Source organism: Ambystoma mexicanum, chromosome 6p, assembly GCF_040938575.1.
Source record: "Ambystoma mexicanum isolate Mex_15411 chromosome 6p, UKY_AmexF1_1, whole genome shotgun sequence".
In the NCBI taxonomy this organism is placed as follows: domain Eukaryota; kingdom Metazoa; phylum Chordata; class Amphibia; order Caudata; family Ambystomatidae; genus Ambystoma; species Ambystoma mexicanum.
Window position 1 is genome coordinate 523515026 of NC_090935.1, and position 12878 is coordinate 523527903.

General features: G+C 43.7%; 1 protein-coding gene across 2 annotated transcripts in view; it reads right to left on the reverse strand.

Moving 5' to 3' along the window:
- Positions 1 to 7426: 7426 nt before the first annotated feature.
- Positions 7427 to 12878, reverse strand: part of DIMT1 (DIM1 rRNA methyltransferase and ribosome maturation factor) — a 166362-nt gene continuing 160910 nt past the window's right edge. The window contains exon 12 of one of the 2 annotated variants that reach the window (XM_069627338.1): positions 7427 to 8688. In XM_069627338.1, coding sequence (XP_069483439.1) covers positions 8646 to 8688 — 43 coding nt within the window. In that variant the 3' untranslated portion in view covers positions 7427 to 8645. The remainder of the gene's footprint in view (positions 8689 to 12878) is intronic. The other variant, XM_069627339.1, reaches the window with a different exon arrangement.

The window sequence follows — 12878 nt, forward strand, 5'->3', positions numbered from 1 at the left end:
ATTTGTTTAAACGCTGTCGGCAGACTGTCTGCCTCCAGGATGACATCTAGTGGTGTCAAGCAGGGGGGTGCATGGTCGCCGCGGTACTATTCAACCTGTACCTGGCAGATATGCAAATAGCTTTTCGTCTTGTTGCGGCAAACCCTGTGAAGATCTCTGACATGATCATTGGATGGTTGGCGTATGCCGATCTTATCCTGCTTGATTACACAACCACAGGACTCCAGTTAATGCTGGATGCTCTAAGCAGATATTGCGTCGACAACAGACTGTTGATTAATATTGATAGGACCAAAGTGATGGTCTTTACAAAAAAAAGTCTGAAAAAGTATGCATGGACATTGAATGGGAAAGTATTAGAACAAGTAACATCCTACAAATACATCAGCATTATTGTAGATGACCAATTAACATGGAATGCCCATTGGTCTGCACTTCAGGCCCGGTGCATGGTCTCAACTAATGCTTTGAGCATCTTCATTGGAAGAAATAGTGGCTATTCTGCATCAGCGGTATTGATTATCTATATCGCAAAGATAAGGGCAATACTATTGTACGCTATCATTATATGGTGGCACAACTTAAATTGGTTGAGCGATTCGAAGCCCGTTTACTCCATAAATTGCTCCGCCTACCCCATTGTGTAAGCGTGGAATACCTGTACTTAGAATTTGACTTGGTAGGAATGTCACATGTTTTTGTTAATCACTGTGTGTCAAACTTAGAGAAGTTGAAAAGACTCAAAACTGAAATGATCACAGGTGCCTATGTGTCTGCATATTTGAGCCTTGAAGGAAGAGCCCTGTTTGGCATAATGGGTAAACTGAAAATGCTACACAGTAAGTGGGCTAGCTCATTCTCAACACATGGCCAAATGAGTATGTATACCATGAAGTCAATGATACAAAATGCATTGAAAGAAGTCAGTTACGAGCAACAGCTAACTAATCTCTCTACAAAAACTAATAGTGGGATATATTGTCTAGAACCCACATCTAGATGTGCGCCTCTGGGTTACATCAAGGCTTACCCAAGCCCTCAAATTGTGCTGCAATATTTGCTACTGAATTTTAACATATCTGAGGCACTGGAAATAAAAAGGCACCTTACTGGGGATCCCACCTGCTAGACGATATTGTCGCCTATGAGGTAATGATGTAATTTAGACGCTACACCATCTGCTAATAGTATGTGATAGCCTACACGCTTTACGATATAAGCACATGAAGGCATACAATAACACCATTGAGCTTGATGAAATAGAGGAATTATGGTCACTATTCATGAGTGGTAATGATATAAATTTGATACATTTTATGGGGACATTTTATAAAAAGATTGTATTGATCTTACATTGTATCGAATGACAACAGGATGCAATGATGGCAACACTATATGAAATATGTAATAAGTTATGTGATGACATTGCTTTTAACTGTTTTTAACTTTGTAATGTTGTATATTATTACAATGTGATGTGTGATGGGGAAATTATGTTATATAAAGCATTTGTTTTGCTATATGTATATCAATAAACTAAACTAAATATAGGGAGCCTTCTTAAAGAAGTTAGTGTGGTAACTACATCTCTGTGAAAGAAGAATTTACAAAGTGTCTATGCTTACCTTTGAGTTGCTTTGAATAGTGTTTCCCCCCCTTCTAAAAAGTAATGTGTTGGTACTGTTTTATCATTGCTTAACTGAAGGAGTGTAAAAGCTTATCAATAGGGTTTACCTGCCCTGAATACCACTGTGTCATTCTTAAAGTGTATCTGGTCTGCTTTATACAGACATAAAAACATTATGGAGATAATACTCGTATGAGTTGCTTGTAGCCCCTCTTAAAAGTATATAGGTCCTACTCACCTGTATTAGCTGATGCTCTTTTATTTTAAATCTTTATTTTTCGTTAGCTTGGTGACAGCATATCATAACAAAAGCAGAATAGTGATCTTGACAGCAACGATAATACAACCCTCAGTACACAATTACTATGACATAGGCACAACTGCAGTACTAGACAATCCAGACACAGATACTGCAATCTCAGCTAAATAGTGGCCAAAGTCTGACCAAATGTTTCATTGGATACATCAATGTTCCATACAACTCCTCCATGTCGTTTGCCCATGTAAGATCGCTCAAACAGTCTTGTGCTGATGGGGCATCAGGCTCTTTCCAACTGAGCAGGATCGGTCTCTTTGCCAATAAAAGTCCCAGTTTGAGAAATCCCCCTTTCTCCTCAGCCATTGGTTCCATGATACCAAATAGTATGGCCACCTGGGGGAGTGGCTCTGCATTGCCCGTCACTTCAGTCAATAGGTCACATACCCCATCCCAGTAGGAACAGAGACGGTGGCAGGCATAAAACATATGTAACAAGTTGGCCTTGGTGGAACACCTGGGGCATCTGCACGAGCAATCATTTACAAACTGGCAGACCATCGCTGGGGTGTACTGTAGTCTGTTCAAAACCATGAATTTAATCAATCGAAATTTAAAATTAAAGATTTTTTATTGGTTAACCGACATGTCATAGACCACTGTTAATCTGTGAATACCATACTCAGGTCGCGCTCCCGTTGCCTTCTAACGGCGAGGACCTTACATACTCATTTACACAGTAAGCAATCATGCAGCACCGACACACGTTGACATCGCAATATATGTATATTCAATTCAATTCGGCTGGGCTTATTTCAGGCTCACTTGGGTATTCCAGCCACCACAGCCGAAACACATTCCTCATTCGCCAGTAGTGTAGCCTCTGCACTGGGGACTCACCAACATAAATTCTTCCCAGTCAATACATTTGCTATGCACATACATGCACCCCAAAGAAGTAACACCCGCAGCATTCCAGCTCAGAGATATGGAATGATCCAGAGTAGGCGCTGCCCTGCATGACCCCATAAAGGAGATTCTGTATCATAAGGGTGTTCCGAGCCCCCATCCCTAATCACTGCAGCTGTAGCTCCTGCTCTTCTAAACTGGTAACCCTGGGTTGTGCTTTCCCTGATTTGCTTAGTGCATTCTAAAATAGTTATTGCGCGTTCATACTTAACATAAAGTAGCTTAAGGCCCCTCCGGAAAGTATATGAGTGGATTTATTAGCTCAGTTCTAAAAAGTAATGTTGCAAGGAGTATACTTGCAACAGGGTTGGTTTATTATGTGATTTCATAACGGAGTGTCACTGCATGCCTGACAGGGTCAACTATCCTTGAAATACGGATTGTTTTCTAAAAGTATATCTTACCTGGTCTTATTCCTCAAGAATAGTATATTACTATACTGAATGTATAACCTTTTGACTCACCTTGACCTGCTTCTTGCTACTCTAAATAAAGTTATACCTTGGTTTGCATACCATAGGTACTGAGTTGGTGGTTAGGATTGTGTTTGCATGATGTTATAGTACTTACCCAAGAATTAGCTTGGTCTACTTGTATTTAAATAAACACTTTATTTTTACACCAGTGTTTCAGTGTTTCTTTGCATCATATGTATGCTACAATGTCCTTGTACCAAGCTACAGCCCTTCTCTCCCTCCTAAAATAAGTCTGGCTGCTCTGTCCATGCTACCACATTCGCAGGTAGAACAGCCTTATACTAAGAGTGGAGCTTATGTGCTGCTTCAGATGTATTGCTTTATAAAGCCATTAGTTGGACTTTAGAAAAACTGTCCCAACACTGATTAGTATCCGGGACATAATAGATGTCTCCATCTGGGTCATCTTGGAGGAGGACCACGGAAGTCTCAGGTAGACGTTGTCTAGGTGGATATGACTTGGACGGTCTAGGACAGTCATCCATAGGCTGAGAACTTTTCAGAATATCATCAAATTTATGAGAAAAGAGGATAAGCGCAAAGATTTTTTCCATGCAGGTTTCAAATCTTTCCCTGGTCCATACAGGGGAAGAGGATTCATTAGTGGGAGGGAAATATGGAGCAGGGCCCTAGGAACAGAGACATAGGCTATAGAGTATCCTTCAGTCAAACGAGAGGTCCTTTTGACGCCAGAACCATGAAAATGGGACTTGGAAAGCTTCTCCCAAAGGTTTGGAAGCATTTTAGCTAAAGAGGCCCATTTCCGTGCATCTTTTGACGCCACCGTAATGTATGCCAAAGTTTTATGGGAGGCCGCCCTGGTAAGGTCCAAGCCTTCTGGCCTTGTGCCATCCGCAATGACGCAGCAGGCCCTGAACTGCGATGTTCATTCTAAAATAGTAACCCCTCCGAAACCTTCGAAGGGGTTAAGGACGTTGATGGCTTCTTCGACTAATCCATCGAGTGAGGCAGAGCGGTTGTGGGATTGTTTTTTCTTCAGAATGGTGCGTGTCATTGTGCTTAGGTTTAGATGCCCCATCGCACGGATGGTGGAATGCTTACTGAATCTGGGGACAGACACGCGGGAAGCAGTTTGATTCCACAGTTACGTCTACGGGCTCCGAAGCGGAGCCGTGACTGCTTACAGACTCCTTGTTCGAGGCAACAGCCTCAGTAGGAGAGCGACTCTCTGCTTGTATGGTGTAGGCCACCCACCACTTGGTGCGCTGGTCCTTAAGGGCTTTAGGCCAAAAGAGTTTACCGGCCTTGCAACGCTGTTAGTCGTGGTCACGAAGGAGCCACCAATTACACTCTCTCAGAGAATCCTTCCAAGGGAATTTGCAGTTACTAACCCAATTTAAAAAGAGTTCACTTCATATTGGAGGGAGAAAGGAGGAAGAGGAAGGGGGGAAAGGAATGGCATTCTCAAGAGAATAGTCAGTAGAAACATGTTCCCACTCTTTGTGTTGTAAGGCCGGTCCAGAGAGCCAATAAGCAACAGCCGTCGAGTCACCAGAGGTGTAGAATCGGCAAACTGGCTCAGCCGTCAAGATGGTTTGTCGAATAGTCGAACAGCCGTCGAAGATGCCTGGCAGTGAACACGCCAGAACTCGACAAGTAGCAATATTTACTCGATAGACCAGCTCTGCATTATGTAACCGACAAGAAAGGCGGAAAAAAACAATCTGGTGGAACATAGACACGTAAAGGATTTTGGGTCCACTACTGTTAAGGAGAATTCTCATAAATGTGCTAATTCCCTTCACCTTAGAGACCCCCAGCAACTTTGCTGGATTTTGAGGACTTGATTTTTTTACCTGGATAGAGTGTGAGACTTTTTCCCCCACTCTCTCATGTATTTTGATGCTTGTTTTACTCTTGTATTCTTTGATTATGTTTTTTTTTAGATAAACTCCATTGGCATCATAATTTCATGTGTGTTACACAGCCCCCTCAGTGCAGTGACACAGGGAAGCCTGTTACGTTGTCCGAAGGTTTAAATACCTTCTCTGGGATAAACTACTGTTTCTTAGAGAATGTAAAGTTAAATTGACTTTACTAGTCTTTTTAAATTCCTAGACCCAGCACACACTATCTTACAATAGAGTGCTGGAGGGGTTACCTAGTTTCCCTTATGTCTAAAAACTCATGTCACAGTCAAATGCTACCCTTTCCTATCGAAATGCTGGTGGCAGTGGTTTTACAACAAACTACCATGATTTTTACCGACCACGAACACCGGTAGCTAAAAATCGCGGGAGCCATGTTTTCCAAGATGGCGCCTAAGCCTCCTTTGTTTAAACAGGTCCCGGTCTTCTTTCTTCACCATTTCTTTTTGGAAAGGACCGTCTAGATTTTGTCTCTGTGTGCCAAACCAGGTTTGGTCCCTTTGTTCCTACGCCTTTGGCGGGATTCAGGACTGAAGACCGCCTCTGGCGGCCGAGTGTCTGGGGTGGGCAGGAAGTGAGGAAGGTGCCTGAAACACCCTGTACTTAATCTCGTAGGAGACCCAAATGCACTCTGGCGTGATTGGCTGGCTGACTGTCCGGCGAGGACAGCCACCATGCTGGGTGAGTGGCAGCTAGGCTGGAATAATTGGGAGAAAACAGTTTAAAAGGCAAGTCTCTTGGACTGAAAGACAGACTCGACCACTGGAGCGAAAGAACAGAAGACTAGCTGGAAGAGGACGGCTGCTGCAACTACTGGACCGTTTGTTTGCCCGGTGGAGCCCTGCTGCAGGTGCGAATCGCTAAGTTCACCTCGACAGAGAAGCCCCTTCAAGGACGATTTCTTACTTTGAGTTGGTGGGACCAATCAACTTGTAAGCCACCTGGATACCATTCTCGGAGCTTGTTAGGATTAACCAGGGGGAAGGACACCAGCTTCGGAATCGAAGATTTGCCAATTTGCCAGCTTTGCGACCAGTCCCTGTGCAGTGCAGGAGTCCCCCGACGTCCTCCCTCTTGTCTTCACGACTGAGGCTCAGGAACAGCGAGATCTGCAGGAACTGCCAGGAACTGAAGTCTTCAGCTGCATCTTTTTCTTCAATATAAGGTACTTTGAAAACCTGACCAAGAGAACTTACCTCTCACTGTGAAAGTTCGTGGAACTTTGACAACTTGCAGGCCTCGTCAGCTTGTGACCCGACAAACTAACCTTTCTTCCGTGAACTACTTCTAAGAACCGTGGCAAATTTTTTTTAGTTTTAAATACCAGAACCGTTTTTACTTCTACAAGACACTAGCCCATTGACTTTGGCCTACCTATTGCATTGAATCAACTCTTCTGGTGAACTCAAACTATTTGCACTGTTTTAAAGTAACTGTAATATCAGTTTTTGTTAATGTATGCCTTTTTGCTCCTACTTCAATGCTATTTGGCTCCTACTTCAAGGGAGCTCAACTGCTTAGTAATCAGTATTTTAGTATAACTTGTGTGCGATATTGGTTGCCTCATTTAGGGAATGCTTTATAAATGATTATGTAATACATTAAGAAGTGTTTTACCAAGAAACCTTGAGTCTAAGTGTCTATCTGAATACTTGTCATTGTAGACCGTTGTGTAACCCCCTTACAAACTCACATTCCCTCTTGAGATAAGCCTGGCTGCTCAGCTCACTACCAAAAACTATGTAGTACAGTCTTATACCAAAGGTTGGTTTTGCTTACACCTGTAGTCATAGTTGTGTTTAGTGGTCCCAGAGGGTACTGCATGCAAACTTTGCCTAACAACTACACGTCACGGATAGTGTTACAGTCAGGCCCATGTTGACGTCCCTTTTAGATCTTTGAAATAAAGATGCAATACTCTGCGATTACCACTAGATGTTGGACTATATGCACAGCATGTGATTCTAGGTAGATTCACAAGCATCCGAAACACAATTTCTTTCATAAAATCTTAATTTGGAGTGCTTTTGACAAAAACCGGTAAGGGAGTATTTTTGGGATACACAACCTTAACTCAAATAACATATTTCATAACTCAATACAAGATAATTCCCATTGTAATCAATTCTTTCAGTGATAATTATTTCAAGTCACGCTGAAAGGTTAATTATAAATCCTAAAATGAATACCTATAATAAAAAAACAGATGTAAGCTTGCACTATAAAATCTTTGTATTTGCACTGCATTTTTACAAATGGAAATTAAAAATGTAATAACTTTATATAAAAGTTAAACCTTCACAACACTGTAGACCATTGCTGATGGCAGGAATGTACTGAAGGGGATCATGTCATATTTGTAAAACTGCTATCAGCAATCAAGGTTACCACAAGATTTTTGCTTGGCAATATGTGCCATTGTTAAATGGTATAATGAGAAATACTTGTGTGGAGGAAATTAAGTTCAAGATAAATGGATGGAAAATACCACTGCAAAAAGGTGACGGAAAAGGCTATTCTGGTATTGTCCCACTAAACCTTTTAAATTTGAGATATTGGGCCAAATTCGTCAAAGCATATGTTGAGTTGCATGTACCGACAGTGCAGCCAAGTGAGGGAAAAAGTTAACATTTTGCAGATGTGATGATTTACAAAACGAAAACTGCATGCACACATCCCACTCTGGGCCCAATTTCTTGTACACATCTGCATGTATGCTTTGGGCATGTTGGAAGGAGGGGAGTTCTACCATAGGTGTGGAGCTGCATCCCTTCTGCATTCCTGATCCCTAGAGGAATGAATTCTGTGAGATGGTAGTCTCCCTGCCAGTTCTCCCACATGTCTGTCTACATCATCACAGCCCACAAACAAGGAAACCACAATGTTGACATGGGTCTATGCCGATCCATGGCAGCATTGCCAAGCCCCTTATGGAAACAGACAGACTTGAAACAGGGCGCAAAGTAAATCCACATTTGCAGTTACAGGACATCATTGCAAATGCACATCCAGGTGGGTGGTAGACTGTTGTCGGCACTATGTTCCTTTATGTGGTGGCTTCATTGCATAGCTGGGCATCGGGCATGAGAAAGCCACTTCGATATTCATGGAGGGACCGGGTGCTCGTTCTCTGTACATAAGTCATCTTTGGAATTCCAGGTACTTGTGTGCAAGAGGCTGCGTGGGTAAAATGGTCCTCATATTTCGCACTTGCAGCTTTTTGTAATTTGGCATCAAAATGTTTTTTCTTTTATTTTAAATAATCTGCGCCAAGTGTTAACAGCCATATTCTATGTTGACTGCATGAATTCATTTGACATACAATGAACTCAGTTTTCCACAGTGATACTAAGACCTTCTGGCTAGCATGTATACCAAGCTATATGGATACTTTTGATTATGTTTCCAAATAGCAAAAGATTGTCCATTTATGAAAAGTGGATGCCTTCCAAGTTGAAACCATGTAGAAGCCTGGAAAATAAATAGAACATTGCAGTTTAGATTAGAACCTTGAAGTTAATATTTTTAGAAACGTTTAAAAAAGTACAATGTTATTCAACGAAAAACCGAGGCTTTTTGACCCAACATTTACATCATCACAGATCATAGTTTATTTTATTTTTTTTAAAGACATTGTTTTTAGGTGAGTTTTCCTAAAGTCTACCAAAGTAGAGACTTTATAAAACGATCCCCCTAGGATACAGGCCCCAACTCTTAGTATACGTCTCTAGTACCCAAAGGTTTGGTAGAATGGCAGAGCAGCCGGAGGATGTGAGCTGTAGGTAAATACAATGAACTCAGTAAATGCATAGGCTCAAAGAAACACTGCCACACTTGCAGGTATAGTAATATAGACATTTATTTTATAGACCTGTTAGGGAGAATTCTCACGAATGTGCTAATTCCCTCTACCTTAGAGACCCCCAGCAACTTTGCTGGATTTTGAGAACTTGATTTTTTTAACTTGGAGAGAGTGAGACCCGTTCTCCCCACTCATGTATTTTAATGTGATTTTGAACACTGTTTCTTTTGGTTGTGGAGTCTGGCAAACTCCATAGGCATCATCTTTTCCATTGTGTCACACAGCAACTTCAGTGCAGTGGCACAGGAAGTCTTTCAGATTTCCCTAAGGTTTAAATTCCATAATCTTGGATAACTACTATTTCCAAGAGCAGTAAAGTGAAATTGACTTTACTTACCTTTGTTACTTTCTAGACCCAGCATACACAATCTTATAATAGGGTGCAGGAGGGGGTACTTAGTATCTCCTTTGTCTAACTTCTCATGTAACAATTTTATGTTACCCTTTCCTCACCGAATGGCTGGTGGCAGTGGTTTACTTTTTACTACCATTGTGAGTTTTTACCGCGGGCTGCGTTTGCAGCCACGGTAAAACACCCATGGGTGCCATTTTTGTCAAAATGGCCCGTTCTTCTTATTCACCATTTCTTTGTGGAAAGGTCCTTCTTGAGATTTATTCTGCGTGCCAAACCAGGTTTGGTCCCTTTGTTCGTTTTGTCTTTGGCGGGATTCACGAGTGAAGCGGATCTCTGGCTCCAGGGTGTCTGGCGGGGGCAGGAAGCGAGGGAGGTGCCCGAAACTCTGTGTGCTTAGTCCCCTAGGAGACAGGAATGCACTCTTATGTGATTGGCCGGCTGGCTGTCCGGCAAGGCCAGCCACTCTGCTGGGCTACTGACAGCTGGGCTGGAATACATGGAAGCAAGCTGCATAAAAGGCAAGGCTTTTTGGCTTGGAAGGCAGAGTCGACCACTGGCCGAAGGAATCCGAAGAAGAACTTGGAAGAGACGCCTGCTGCAACTCCTGGACCGTTGGTTTGCCCGGTGAAGCCCTGCTGCTGTGCTGAAGCTCCAAATTCGTATTGACAGAGAAGCCCCTGCAAGGACGACTTCTCCCTTTGAGTTGGTGGGACGAATCAACTCCAAAATAAGCCACTTGGACATCCTCTCGGAGCTGGTTGAATTTCCACTGCAGTAGCTGCTGGAACTGAATAGCCACGGAGAGGAACACCAATTTGTGTGCATTGCTTTTAAGCTGGCCAAGAGTTCCAGGAAGATCCTCCGGACTCCAAGGAAGCAGGAGTGACCGAGCCGGAGCCCTCTCAACAGAGTGCAGGACCCCAGTTGCAAGAAAAGCCTTTCCCGACAGCCACTAACCGCAGTGGTGCTATTTGCTATAGACGCGAGGAGCTGAAACAACACTGAATTGCCACTTGTTTGAAGATTGCCGGTTGCGAGTGGTGACTGTCCAATTGCAGTGCATGAGTCCCCAGACGTCCTCCCTCTTGTCCCCAAGACTGAGGCCCAGGTACAGCAGGATCGTCATCTGCTACTCTTTACCTTCAACCTAAAGGTACTGTACACTGTAAGAGAACTTACCTCTTGTGGTGTAGCCACTTGTCCTCATTGGAGACTTGCAACCCAACCTTTGGTATAAGTCTGTACTAGATAGGTTGGTAGTGTGGACAAGTAGCCAGGAACATTTCTGAGAATTCTCCCTAATATGCAACAAGAAACCTGAAGCTCAAGTCATCTCAAGCTTGCATCCTGGAGTGCTATGCTGACTCAAGGACTGAACCAGAAAGGATCTGGATAGAAAACTTCTTTCCGAGCTGCGAGGGAACATCGTGCAACTGCTGCTCTTCACCCAAAGTGTCCTGGAAGCCAGTCCTGTGTGCCTGCCTTTTGGAGAAGGGATCTACGGGAGGCCAGCAGAAGAGTGCCTGAACCTCTTGAAGCCAAAAGGTTTGTCTCGGTTGCCCAGGGTACGGAAGAGTTTGTGATCGAGGAAAGCCAGGATGCTGAGTATCGCTCAGAAGAGGGGGTACCCTTGCATAGTGCTGCTCGACATCCAGAACTGTGGAAGTTCCAAATCTCTGAAGAATACTTCAAGGGGCATCCCTGCCACGACATCTGTCCACTTGTCTACACCGGATCCACGGTCGCTGCCTACAGTGGAGTGCCCGCCAGTGGGTTTCCCGCCCCAAATATTCTGAAAAAAACATCCCGAGTGTCTAGACTTGTTGAGGTACCGCAATCCAGTCGAGTTGTCCTGACTAGGTTACCAGAAGTCATCCTGGAGTTCCGTGCTGCGGCTGAAGAACCGAAAGGCAGTAAACCGCAAAATCCCCAAACCTGACACCTACCTCTGCCACTGCCACTGCACCTGTTGCCATCGAAAGTCATTCAAGGGCAGCCAGTCAAGGGCAGCCAGGCCTTGATGAGGTCCACAGCAGGTTTCATCTTCGTGGGACATCCACAGCCAGAGTAACAACCCACCAACCAAGTCCACCGAAGTGCCAACTTTCTGACACAGTTTGGTTGCTTTCTTCTCGCCATTGACATTGACATCCCAGTGACGACTCCTTCCAAAGGGGGTCCATCCTCGAGGGGCCTCATCGAGTAAGGCCAGGAAACCTCACCACTTCCCCCAACACAAGCTTTTAAGTGGATGGCTGACAGGGTTGGGGGAAGGGGGGACATGTTGGGGTGGGGTCAGGGGTCTCAAATTCTTAAAATCATCCCATTTTTTCTGTTTGACTTCCCCAAGACAGACCAAACTAGGGCGGGGGGGGGGGGGGGGAGATCTGGTCTGAAAAACCCACAGCTAAATTACCCTGTGTTTATTTACTGCTAGCCTTTCAAGCGCACAGGAAAAGCAAAATTGTACAGCCTTGCAAATGTAAAGTGATTTTATTCAGGGACCAGAGTTGTTGATCATTAGTTTTGGAATTTGTATAATGTAAAATATTGTGATTTGAGGTTTCACAAACAAATTGTGGGAGTTATTTATGGAGAGAGAGAAGTTTATTGTGCTGTGCCACGGATAATGTGGTGCAACACTTTAGTGCGATTTTCTATTACCTATCATCCAAATAAATACACATTTCCTGTACACCGGCCTGGTTCTTGGCTCATAGTTAGCTCAGGGGAAGGGATCCCAGGGGTATGAAATGAATTGGAAATAGGCATGGAAAAAGAAATGACATTAAACCGTTTATTGTGTGATACATAGATTCGGGAGGGAAGGAACTCCTTGTGTTGATGGTGGCATCTCAATAAACCGTTATATTACAGGACGACTAGGGGAAGAGCTCATCTTAATCGACCTCAGGCCTAGATATTTGTCTCTTGGAACTCTGAACCAATGAAGCAGGAGAGCTTAACCTCTCTTCTAGAAGATCTAACTTCATGTCACTTGGTTGAACCACCTCCACTTGTAAGTGGGTCATCTGGGGGTTCAGCGAAAGCCCTCGATTTTCTTTACAAGGGGTCTCAATCGTATGAGGCTATATCTACTATTTTATGGTTATGGTCTATAAACACAGGGCCAGGCTCTTCAGCCTGTATACTGACCGAAATGGTTGATTTCTATTCAGCTTTCTGGACCGCCTCCACTAGTGTAAGTGGGAGTCCAGCCACCTTATCTTCAGCTGAATGTGGGGTCATTGGGCCTAGGAGAGGGATTTCTCTGGGAAGCAAGGTGTTTTAAGTCTGTGTGCCCTTTAGAGTTACAAATATTTGTATTGTTCTCAAGGAAGAGGACCCTGAGGGTGGCCTCTCTGGATTCCACAATGAGAGCACTAGTCTTCTGACTATGTGGCTCAGGTAAACAGGAGAGGAGGTCACAAAGGTGACCTGAAC